Here is an 11,264-nt window from a genome sequence, read left to right as displayed (position 1 = left end):
TCAGCAAGCATGCTGGTCCTCGCTCTCCAACGCCGCACGTTGTACCCTGGGCCTGATGTCACGTTTTGGCGCTCGTGGCGCGGCACGTCGATGCTCTCTGCGTTTCCGTCACAGCTTCAGATGAGCATAATGGCTGCAGGCAATGTCTCAAACCTCGCGGTCCTTCATCCGTCCTGTTTCAGTCCAGACACTTTCCCCTCGTCTTGTCCTCCACCCGGCCGCGTGTCGACGTCGAGACGCCTCGACGTACCAACCGTCCGCGACTGTAGCTGACGAGTCCGTTCCGGGCGGTCGGTCTTGAGCCAGGGGAATGAAACTCGAAGCTATGCGGCACGCTCATGCTCGGCTGCGTGCACAAATATGCGGGCAAACTCAGACATGCTGCGACAAGACATCATTTTCGTTGCCTGCTGTGTTCCTCTGCATTGTCTGCGGCGGCCTATGGCACGCCACGGCGAGACACCGACCCTGACCCCAGGAACCAGATCGCCCACCCTGTTAGTTTTTCGACTGGTGTCTCGTCCGCCGTGAGACTTTAACTCCCGTACCAGTCAGAGTTGCTCCTAATCGTTGTCGCTGGAACAGTGCGAGAGCAGATACACGCCGACGAATCAAGGTCGTGCAACGAGTTTGATAAACTGATGGTTGTGTTTCCTTTATGAGACCACATCCCTCAGACCGTCTCAAGCCACAGAAACGCACCTCTTGTCTATAAAGGACGCCGGTCTTTGGCGGGCGTCTCGGCGCCTTGGTGAGACGTCAGGGCCGTCCAGTCACGCGTTGGCTTTTCTCGGTGAGCTAGCGCGAGACAAACGCATGCCACATTTGGATCAAGGCCAGATGGCGCTTCCCCGTTTCGGGCGGCCCTTTGGCGAGGTTTCACCGGCGACGACGCGGGAAACACGATGACGGTGCCTCGGCCGCTCCCGTCCAACCTGCCCTTTTGTGAGCTCGATCTGCAAGTCTAACGGTGGGCAATCCGGGTCGGAGCCGGCGTATGGGACCCCCTTTAATCATTTTATTCTCCCTATGCAGTCAAGAGCTCTAATTGGCTCCTTAAAGCTAGTGACCTTATATACCACGTTAATTGCTAGGACTTAAAAGTACCGACTGCCCTACGTAGACCTACTTATTCTACACATAGTACTCTATCAAGAGGACATTTTTCTACCTTGGTTATATTTCTAAAAGAATTTTTCTAAGCTTTTAAATTAGCTTATCTACTCTTTAAAGTGCTATAATCACTATAAAAACCCTACCGTCCTATGCATCGCGAATTTCGGTAGCGTATTATAGCTCTATGGCAGCAAGACTGTTAAGATGCGAACGTAAGGACAAAATCGTTATCAGTACTTAGCGCGCTAAGAATTTAGTATGGTGGATTTTATACACAGGGGGAATAAAAACGGCGCACAGGATGATTAAAGGGGGGTCGGCGTATGGCGGCTAGAAGACTGGAACTGTTCTTGACGTGACGTAGGGCAGGCTCGCCGCCGCCCAGGTACGGCTTTGGCCTGACTGACGAGCTCGTCTTGTCTTGTCTGTTCGTGGACAAGGCGTGCCATGCCTTGGGTCGCCGCCGCGGACGCCACCCCTCTTTCCGTCTATGCCTTGACTCACTCTTCTCTTGAGCACGCCCGCCAGTGTTTATTCCCCCTTTCTCCGAGTAAACGGGGGCCATACAACCTGGTAGGGCTCGTGGAAGGTCAGCCCTCTATGTGCCAATCCGGTTCATCTGTTCCATGTCTTGCATCCTTGCATCTGTCCCTCCACGAGGGGCTGATGTGCCCTGCCGCAGAAGGCGGACAGGGGGGATCTATTTGTTCTCTGGGAAAGCAAAAATGAGAAGAGAAGAGGGGAAGGAGAAAAGTACTGTATCCATCTACGCACGCACACTCAATCACACGGGACAAGGTACTCTGTACGAAGGACAATATACCATGTTGGTGCTGGATGATGCTTGGTAGCGAGTGTTCGTGTCTGTACTGCTGCAGTGTATCTCGTATACCCTCATACACATCTACTCAATTCGGCGTTGTGGTACGCTCGCGCTGCAATTCCCCAATGGCCCACCAGACAAGGATGGGGTGGTTGGGGAAACGAAGGAATAAAAACAAGTCAAAAGCCACCATCGCCTGGCGGCCGCAGTGACGTGGCCATCCCAAGGGCATCAAGACGACATGAAGCCACCCTCCCCTCGCCCAGCCAGCACCATAAACTTCTGCTCCGTTCATCTGCTACTCCATGATCTTGTGCTTCTCCCCCTAGCCTGCTGCTGCCGAGAAATGGCGACAAGCCAAGGGTCCAGAGCGTCTGCCTCGCGTCGGATGGTGCAGGGGGAAGATGAGTTCGCGGGGGCTTGTTTTCTTCCAAGGCCAGGCTTATTACATGAGCGGATAGGGCGGGAGAGAGGAAGAGGGCGGGGCAGGCATCAGCTTGCTCGCATCTTGGTCCATGGACAACCTGACACTTCTGCTGGATATCTTCCTCTCCCTTTCGCCACCCATTCGTGTTTCCCTATCCTCACCCAGGCGAAGAACCTCATCAACGACGCACCGTTTGGGAGGGCTTGAGATTCGGCGGTGTATGGCCGACGCGGTAATTCTGCTAATACGTCGCGTGATCAATCTGCCACGCCGCCGTCTTGGCCCGCTCCCTGACGTCCAGGTCACGGTCCTGGTGCCTGAGCGTCTCCATCTTGGTGTGGAAGCCCAGCCGCTTGAGCTCCGACGCCCGCGCGGCGCACTGCTGCGCTTCGCCGTCGTCCTCCTGACACGTCAGGTTGATGACGAGGTGGCAGAGCGCGACCCGGACTTCCCTGTCCTTGCTGCCGGCCTGTTGAGCCAGGAGCTTTAGGAGGTCCGTCTGGGAAACGACGAGCTGTCGGTGGCGCGGGATGCTCGCGGCCATGTGGACGAGGATGTAGATGACGGCCACGATGATTCTCGCCTGCGGGTGGAGGACCCGCAGCGGCTCCCGGCCGGGCGCCGATGTCCGTCGCGAAAATGGATGCAGTGGCTTGGTACGCAGCTTGGCTTCCATAATCTCAAACAGGCGGTCTTCTCCGAGCTCGCGGAGTAAAAAGTCTATCATCTCCGTAGTCTCACTGGGCGTCTCCGACGAGGCTCCTGACTCCGGCCGCCCAATGAGATTCCTGATGAAGTCGAGGCCCTGCTCCTGGATGGCAATGTCGTCGTTGCGAGCCCGCCGCACCGGGTTGAGCTCCGTCTCGCGGATGGCAAACAGCCTGTCCTCGGCCTGACGCAGCCGCGACGACCGCGAGGCATCCAGTTCGCGTATTGACCCGTTGCTGCCGTACAACCACCGGAAAGGCTGATCTGAAGGCTGCATGTCCATGTCCTCGTCTAGGTCGTCGTCGGCTGTGTCCTTGAATCTCGAGTCGTGGAACGCCGTGTTTTGGCTGTCGTCACATATTAGCTGCACCAGCCAACCCGGCTCCAGCTGGTGGAGGCTGGCTTTCTTGAGCTCCGGTCCGACCGCATCGACAAAGTGCTTGAGCGCCCACAGCGCGTTGAGACGGAGCGCCGGGTTGTCGGAGTGCGCGTGCTCGCAGAGGACCCTCATCACGCCCTTTTCGGTTAAGAACTGCCCAAATATTAGCTTTGCCACGCTTGCGCCGCGTGGCCCGCCTGGGGGAGGGCATCTCTTACCTCTCGCACGGGACTGACTTCCACGACCAGGTTGATGACGGTGGCCGTAGCGGCAATTTGGACGTTGACATCGCGGTGGGTCATGAAGTGGAGTACCGGCAGGGAAACGGCGTAGTCAACCATGGAAGTGCGCAAGATGCTCACCGAGCGAGCCAGCATTCTGACCACGTGGCAGCCGGCAATGATGACGGACACAGGATTGGTGCCGTACGCGGGCGAGGGGCCCTTCCGGGCAGGTTCGCCGCCGGGCCTGTCCTTGGAGCGCTCCTTGGCCTGTCGAGGTTTCCTCGGCCACTCGCACAGCGACTCGACGACGTAAGGGACCAAGTCCTCGGCCACCAGCGCCTTCCTGTAGTCCTCTTTGCCCGCGGATAAGGCGCCAATCGCTTTGAGCGAAGCTTCTCGGAGCTTGATGCGGTGAGCGAGCACGGGGTTCTGGCCCCTCCCGCCGAGCTGCGCCGATGCCGAGGTGCTCCCGGCATCCACTGTCGTGTCGGGCTGTGGCGACCAATACTTGGGCTGGTCGAACGACGGCACAGGCTGGTAGGCGCGCTTCAGTAGTTTGGTCAGGATCTTGACAGCGTCGCAATCGTATGCCGATTTCTGGAGGTATTCGCTGTCCGTGATCAACCGTGCCAAGACAGCCGGGGCTTTCTCGAGAATGAATCGCTGCGTTGCAAGGGCCGGGCCCTCTGAGTCTGGGGCATCCTTGTCGTTCTTACCCACCATGCCGATGAGAATGGGAACCACAAGCAGGCCAATGCTCGTCTCCCTGACGGATTTCCGTCCCAAGCCTGCCTTGAACAGGGCTGCGAGAACAGCCACCGCCATCAGGCGATCGTATTCGCCCAGTGTCCGCACCAGGTGGATGAGCCAGGGGATGAGCGGACTTTCTACGTTTTCCATGGCGCCACCATCGCCGTTGTTACCAAGAACTTGGGCGCGCGGGGAATCCCATATGGCGGCAGAACCGAATTTGCTCAGAGACGTTCGGCTCGAAGTCCGGGATTCGACCCTATCGGGCGTGGGCAGGGACGAGTGGGCTGCTGAATGGCTTCGCGAGAGGTTGATAGGCATGGCAGGGAGAATGAATTCCATGGCGGTCATGGCGTGCGGCTGGCTCTGCGGCCCCTTGTGCAAATCGAACTTGACGGAGGGGAATATAGCTAGGAGGGTCGGCGAGTTGGCCAGTCGGTTCGCGCGATATTTGGAGTCGCCAAGGATGGCGGCGATGGCCTCGAGAATAGGGCCAATTTTGGCACCGGCGCAGGCAGGCTCGGGAAACACCTCGTAGAGACCATCGCTGTAGGCCAGCTCCTCGGCGCCAGGCACGACCAGGCCGTCACGCACAGCGAAGCGGGCGAGCTGCGTGGCAAGAGAGTCGAGGACGCCGCCGGCAGCTAGCGCATGCTGATGGCGCTCTTCTCGACACAAACGGCATATCAGGCCAGCTGCTAGCATCACTTGCGACTGCAGGAGGTGCTTGGTCGAGGTGATGGAGAGCATCACATTGAGGGATTCTATGTGGTGGGGTACGAAGAGGCTGTCGGCGAGGAGCTGGATGTCGATGCACGACGAGAGGGTGGCCAGCGCGGCGGCGTCTGCGATGTCGGTCAAGGCTTTGAGCGCAGCCACGACGATCTGAGGCGGGTTCGAGAGCGGCGAGAAGTTGCTGCCGAGCAGTGCGGGTACAGCCCGGGCGGCGTGAAGCGGCGCAAGGAAAGCCGGTCCTCCTGTAAAGGCCCCATCAGCAAGGGAGGCTTCAGTGGAGGGCCTGCTGGGGCGTAGACGTACCGCTGGCAAAGCTTGCAATCAGCTGCAGAGCCTGCTGCCTGACGCTGTCCTCGTCGGCAAGAGGACGCCAGGCGAGCTGGGTGCGAGCATCCTTTCCATTCGGCTTGGACGGCGAACGGGAGGAGCAGAGAGTCAGGACAATGGGTTCGAGGACGCCGAGGCTGATCCAGGCCTCCTTCTTCTGGATGTGGCCGACAACTTCATTCTTGAGTACCTGCAAGGCGGCGGCCTGCTCGGGATACGTCTTTGCGCTTCGCAGCTGGGCTAGGATGGGGGAGTTCTGGGGACGCGCCATGAAGCCGACTCGGGCGATTGCAGATGCGGTTCAGTCGGGGGGGGGCAACGAATCGGCATCACCTACAGGGGACCATGGACTGCGTGCCCAAGACGTAGGCCAGGCCGTCGTCCCAGGCGCAAGAGGGAGGAGACGCGCGGCCGACGAGGTAGACGGCGCGGGCAGGGCGATGTGAGGAGGCGCCAAGGGGGTGATCCGGAAGTCCGTTTCGACTAGGCAACGCTGATGATGGGCCTTGGCGTCACGACTGGTCGTGGGGAGAGGGCGGCAGCTGGCGACGAGTCGTCATGCCAAAGAGGGTTGTGGTGATACTTGAAGGGAGGGCACGTGTTCTGCCTATCTCTGTTATCTTATCAGGCCCGTCGTCTCCGGCTTGGGCGAGCTTGGGCCCTGCCTGGCCTCTGGGGTAGGGTAGCATCGGGTAAAAGAGGCAGCTTTGCCCGATAGGGGGCGAGTACCGAGTACATCACTGGAAGCAGTCGGCTGTGCTGCCTCTCTTGAGTCTTAGGTATACGCTACAAAGGACACGGAAGAGTGCACTACAAGCATCGGCAAGGGAGTAAGGGACATACAGAACGAAAGAATAAACGATTCCATGAATTGTACGTGGTCTAATAATATGGGTTCGAGCGTGGTAAGTGATGATGGGTGATGAGCCGGAGCTGCGAACAAGTTGCCGAGCTTCAAGTTGTCAACCACACACACAAACCAGTACAACTGAACCAAGTTGTTCTCATCCCCTTGGTTGCCGAGCATACGGGCGACTGGGGGTAAGTTTATAGCAGAATGAAATATGTCTATGTAATGCGAGAATTTGCTTGTATCGTCTCGCGTCCTTGTCCGCTGCATTTGAGACAGATGAGAAGCTCGAGAGGGGCTGTTGTCATCTTTAGTTCCTCACCACGATGTGTAACAACTAACAACAGCCTCGTTTTCCTCAACAAGATCGCCGGCCACAAAGATCTGTGCCAATGCTAACGTGGCTACAGTAAATTTGAGATCATTGCCGGCTTCATCCTCAACCACAAAGCGGCTGCAAACGATAGCTCACTGTATTTTTGATGCAAACCTCGTGCTTTCCAGGGCCTTATTTTTCCACGTCCCGGCTTTGTTGGACAAGACGATGTGAGAGCGCTTAGGTTCGGCCTTGATAAGAAATCAAGAATCAATAGCTATGTAAAGGTTTTATGACATCCTGCCATATGCGTCATCCTTGTGCTGCATGCCGCATGGAGCCAGCGTCAAGCTGCTGCCTGGAGTCAACGGCAAGTAGCCGCTTGCTCTCCATTCACACACTCTCACTGTACCAAGACGGGCGACCGTGATTCAGGGGGCGCTTGACCGCTCGACGGGGCCCGTCAATGTCGCATCAAGGCAGAATGTATGCAAGTCGGGCGTATATATGCAGGATTTCATGCTACCAAAATTCTGCGGCCAGTAGAATTTTGCATGTCGTCTACGCTCCTCTCAACTCTCAAGGCACATCACAAGACCGCTGAACCTGCAGAGGCATAATGGAGCACTTAAGCAACTACCACCTACAAATATGAGTGGAGGCTGCTCCCTTTGTGGAGGCTGTGACCAGAGGGCCACTCCTGCTCCTCCATATTCAAAGGGATCTGTCAGCTGCCACCAGCACCTCCATGGCATAGTTATAGGGTCCACTACCAGGTCATCTGTTGGAGTGTCACTTCACTTTTGCCTGCACAACTGTGAAAGGCTGGCCCGGAGTTTATTCAACAAGCAGGTGCCTAGATGTTGTCTATCTAGAGCTAAGGAGGAAAAGAAGCTGAACTCGAGGCGTAGCCTCGAGTGCGAGCTTATATTACCCTTCTCGGAATGTTCTCGCAGCTTCTGGGTCCGCGGAGCGGGGCCGGTGTTGCCACCGGAGCACGACCCACCGGACCCGGTACAACCGGGTCCACCAGCCGGGCACAGCCCGTGACATTACCCCCTTGTCCCCTCCGACCAGGTCGGCGTCTGCGGGTTCTTGCGTTCCTGCCAGCGTCTCGTACCTCTCCCTAGGGCCATCATTGGTCTTGATTGGCCCGTACTTGTCCTCGAATGCCTTCATCGCAATTGTTCCTTGCAACCACTCAACTGGCTCCCAAGTCGGCTCTGCGTAGCCCGTCCATCGCACTAGTGCTTGCCTGAATTCCCCTCGTCCCCGCTTCTTCCATCTCGCGCAGAGAATCTCGTCGACATCCCACAGATTCGTGCCGGACTCATCTTGTACCGGTGGTGGCTGTGCGTCATCTACCTTTTGGCCAGGAGCCGGATCTTGATGCGCCCGCCGCAAAGGTCAACATGAAATCGCGGGTAAATTGAGCCACGAACATCGAGCTCAACAACGTGCGAACTAATTACCTTCGTGACTGTGTACTTGTGATGCAGCCAGTCGAGCTTCTTGCACGGTCGTGGCGATCTGTAGTTTGCCATCGAGAGCCACACCTTGTCACCAACTTCAAATCGCTCCGCAGGCTGTCGCTTTGCGTTGGCAGCCTCTTCTTGTTGTTGCTGTGAGGAGGCCATCACTGCTTGCATGTACTCATTGACCTCCTGCAGGCGACTGAGTAGGCTATCAGCTCTGCTTTCCTCTCTATGCCTCGGTGGCTCTTCCGATTCCTCGACGCTGATGGGATCGACGTGGTAACCATGCTCAGCGAAAAAGGGCTGATCTTGGTCGCTGCGGATTCACGATTGTTGAGTGCCAGCTGCGCGGCAGGGAGCAGTTCTCCCCAGTCGTCCTGCACGTACGACACGTAGGCTCTCAGGTAGGCCTCGATCTCCTGGTTCATTCTCTCTGGCCCTCCGTCCGTCTGAGGATGATAGGCCGTGCTCAATTTCTGCGTGACACCTGCAAGACGGCAGAACCTCTTCCAGAACCTACTTAGCCAGTTGCTCCCGCGGTCGCTGACGATGGACCGTGGCATTCCGTGAAATCGGTAATGACACTGGAGAAAACGGTTTGCACACGGCTCAGCTTCCATGTTGTCCATCACCTCGAGGGTCACAGCCTTTGTCAGTCTGTCCACAATCACCCACAGGTACCTTGCCTTGCTCGGTCCAGTAGGCGGCAGATCTGTGATGAAGTCCATGGACAAATGGCTTCGGGGTCGATCTGGAATCGGCAGAGGCTTGAGAAATCCCTTTCGACTGGCGCCAGATGTGTGCTCTGCCGCAGGTGTCGCAATTGGCTACGTACCGGCGAACCAGCTGGGACTGCCCAGGCCAGTAGAATCGCCGAGCCACAATAGCCAGCGTACCTTCCCTGCCGGGATGACCGGTCGCAACAGAGTCATGCGACTGCTGCACAATGCGGGTTCTCAACTGGTCTTTCTCAGCTTCCTCCTGGTTACCCTCCTCTCCGGATCCACCCGGCACCCAAATACGGTCTCTGAATGTCAGCCTTTGCCTGCGTCGATCGCACATTCTGAAATCTGGATCTTCAGGCCCAGCGAGGGCGGGAAGGCACGCTCGCGATCGCGGACTGCCTTATAGGCTGCCCGGAATATCGAGTCCTTCGCCACCGTTTCGTCCCAGAGTTGCTGCAGGTCCGCTACCTCGAAGACCTTCATCTTCGGCAGGGTGGATGCCTCTGAACAGTCAGAACTCATCGCGTTGATACATGCTCTTGTCGATGATGGAATGGCACTATCCGGTATCAACTGTATCATTCTTCCTTGTTCCCGCTCGTCGTCAATGCCCTGTGGCTTGTCTTGTTCACGGCGGGACAACGCATCAGGCACGACAGCCTCGCTTCCCGGTCGATACTCGAGCTTGAAGTCGAACTGGGACAATTCGGCTGCCCAACGGCTCTGCCGTTCCGTGAGCTTCTGGCGTGTCATGAAATACTCCAGGTTGCGGTGATCGGTAAGGATTGTAAATGGGCCGCAGCTCCTAAGTTCGGCGTTCCAGTTGTCGAGACATCTCATGATGGCAAGCATCTCCTTGTCGTGAATGGGATAGTTGTACTCCGCTGGCGAAAGTCGCTTCGAGAAGAAGGCGCATGCGTGTCGACGTCCATCTGGGCCTTCCTGCGACAGGACGCCTCCCAATGCGTAGCCTGAGCAATCCGTCTCCAAAAAGGTCGGGAGGCTCGGGTCCCACTGCTTGAGCACCGGTGACTCGCAAAATCGTCGCTTCAGCTCCTGAAACGCCTCGTTCTCCGCTCGTCCCCAATGAAAGGCAGTTCCTTTCTTAAGCAGGGCATCCAGAGACTGCGTGATCTTGGCATAGTCGGGGATGAAGATCCGGTAATAGTTGGCGAAGCCCAGAAAGCTTCTGACACCCTTCACCGTGGTCGGGGCCTCCCATTCGCGGATGGCGCGCTGCTTTTCGGGGTCGCAGGCGATTCCTTTCCTCGTTGACGATGAACCCAAGGTATTTGACCTCTTGTACCGAAAACTCGCACTTCGCTGGGTCTAGGTGCAGCCCAGCGTCGGCGAGTGCTTGGAGAACTCGTCGCACCTTAGCCTCATGATCCGCCTTCGAACCGCTCGAGTAGATCAGTACATCATCCAGGTACGCTGTGACAAAGTCGTCCAGCCATTCGCGCAATACACTGTTCATGTATCGTTGGAATGATGCCGGGGCGCCGCTCAGGCCGAAAGGGCACACGAGCCTCGTAGAGCCCAAACCTCGTGCGAAATGCAGTCTTTCCTCATGTCCCGGAGCCATGCGGATCTTATGGAAAGCGGCCACCACGTCCAACTTGGTGAACCACTTAGCCTTGGCCAGATTCTGCAGGGTCTCCGCGATGAGGGGCAGTGGGTATCGGTCGCGCTTGGTGATTGCATTCAGCGCTCGGTAGTCGCAACAAAATCGCAGCCCTCCATTCGGCTTCCGCACGAACAGCACCGGCGCGGCAGCCGCTGAGCTACTCGCTCGGATGAATCCTCTGTCCAGCAGGTCTTTCAGGGTCTTTCGCAAGACCAACAGCTCTTCTCGTGACATGTTGTAGAGTGGGCCCCACGGAAGGGGTGGCTCGTTGCCGTTCTTGTCAGGCTGCAGGTTGACTTCATGATCCACACCCGGTCGATGTGGCGGCAGCTTCATTGCCTCTCCTGGTGAGAATAGGTCGCGGAATTCTTTCAGCACTTCTGCCGGGACCTTCTCGCTCGGATCGACTGGCGGCTTCGGCTGAAGCGCCCTCTCTATATCCGACAAACTGATTGCATGAATCGAGATCGCGTTGCACTTCTTGCGTCTCTTTGCGCGTCGACACTCCGCCGTGAATACGGCTGCCGACACGAGTCTTGCGCTTCGAATCGCGCGTATCTTGGCGGGCTCTTCCTGCCCAATGAGGCGTATCGTCACACCTGCCCTCCCATGGTACATTCGCTGCTTGGCAGCATCGTACACGACGTGATTTCTCTCCATCCAAGGCCGGCCGAGGAACATGTCCTGGCCCAGGCTTGGGATCACGTATGCAAAGACACGTTCGTCAAATCCAGCTGTCTCGACCACAACAGCCACGACCCTGGGGATATGACACTCTTCGC

The 11,264-nt window shown here is 57.3% G+C and overlaps 2 protein-coding genes across 2 annotated transcripts; both read right to left on the bottom strand.

Moving 5' to 3' along the window:
- Nucleotides 1-2,607: 2,607 nt before the first annotated feature.
- HRG_01880 (armadillo repeat protein) lies at nucleotides 2,608-5,760 on the bottom strand (the record flags this gene model as incomplete). Its single annotated transcript, XM_044860351.1, has 5 exons — nucleotides 2,608-3,606; nucleotides 3,672-3,921; nucleotides 3,973-4,564; nucleotides 4,643-5,404; nucleotides 5,466-5,760. The coding sequence occupies 5 exons, from the start codon at nucleotides 5,758-5,760 to the stop codon at nucleotides 2,608-2,610; spliced, it is 2,898 nt and encodes a 965-aa protein (XP_044723984.1).
- A 3,404-nt stretch (nucleotides 5,761-9,164) lies between these two features.
- HRG_01879 (reverse transcriptase (RNA-dependent DNA polymerase) domain-containing protein) lies at nucleotides 9,165-10,716 on the bottom strand (the record flags this gene model as incomplete). The annotated part of the gene is made up of 4 exons (XM_044860350.1): nucleotides 9,165-10,041; nucleotides 10,139-10,545; nucleotides 10,612-10,639; nucleotides 10,700-10,716. The coding sequence occupies 4 exons, from the start codon at nucleotides 10,714-10,716 to the stop codon at nucleotides 9,165-9,167; spliced, it is 1,329 nt and encodes a 442-aa protein (XP_044723983.1).
- Between the last annotated feature and the right edge of the window lie 548 nt (nucleotides 10,717-11,264).

Source organism: Hirsutella rhossiliensis (genome assembly GCF_020360975.1).
Source record: "Hirsutella rhossiliensis strain HR02 chromosome Unknown scaffold00002, whole genome shotgun sequence".
Lineage (NCBI taxonomy): Eukaryota > Fungi > Ascomycota > Sordariomycetes > Hypocreales > Ophiocordycipitaceae > Hirsutella > Hirsutella rhossiliensis.
The sequence above is the reverse complement of the archived record's forward strand: the minus strand, read 5'-3'. Positions and strand labels throughout refer to the sequence as shown.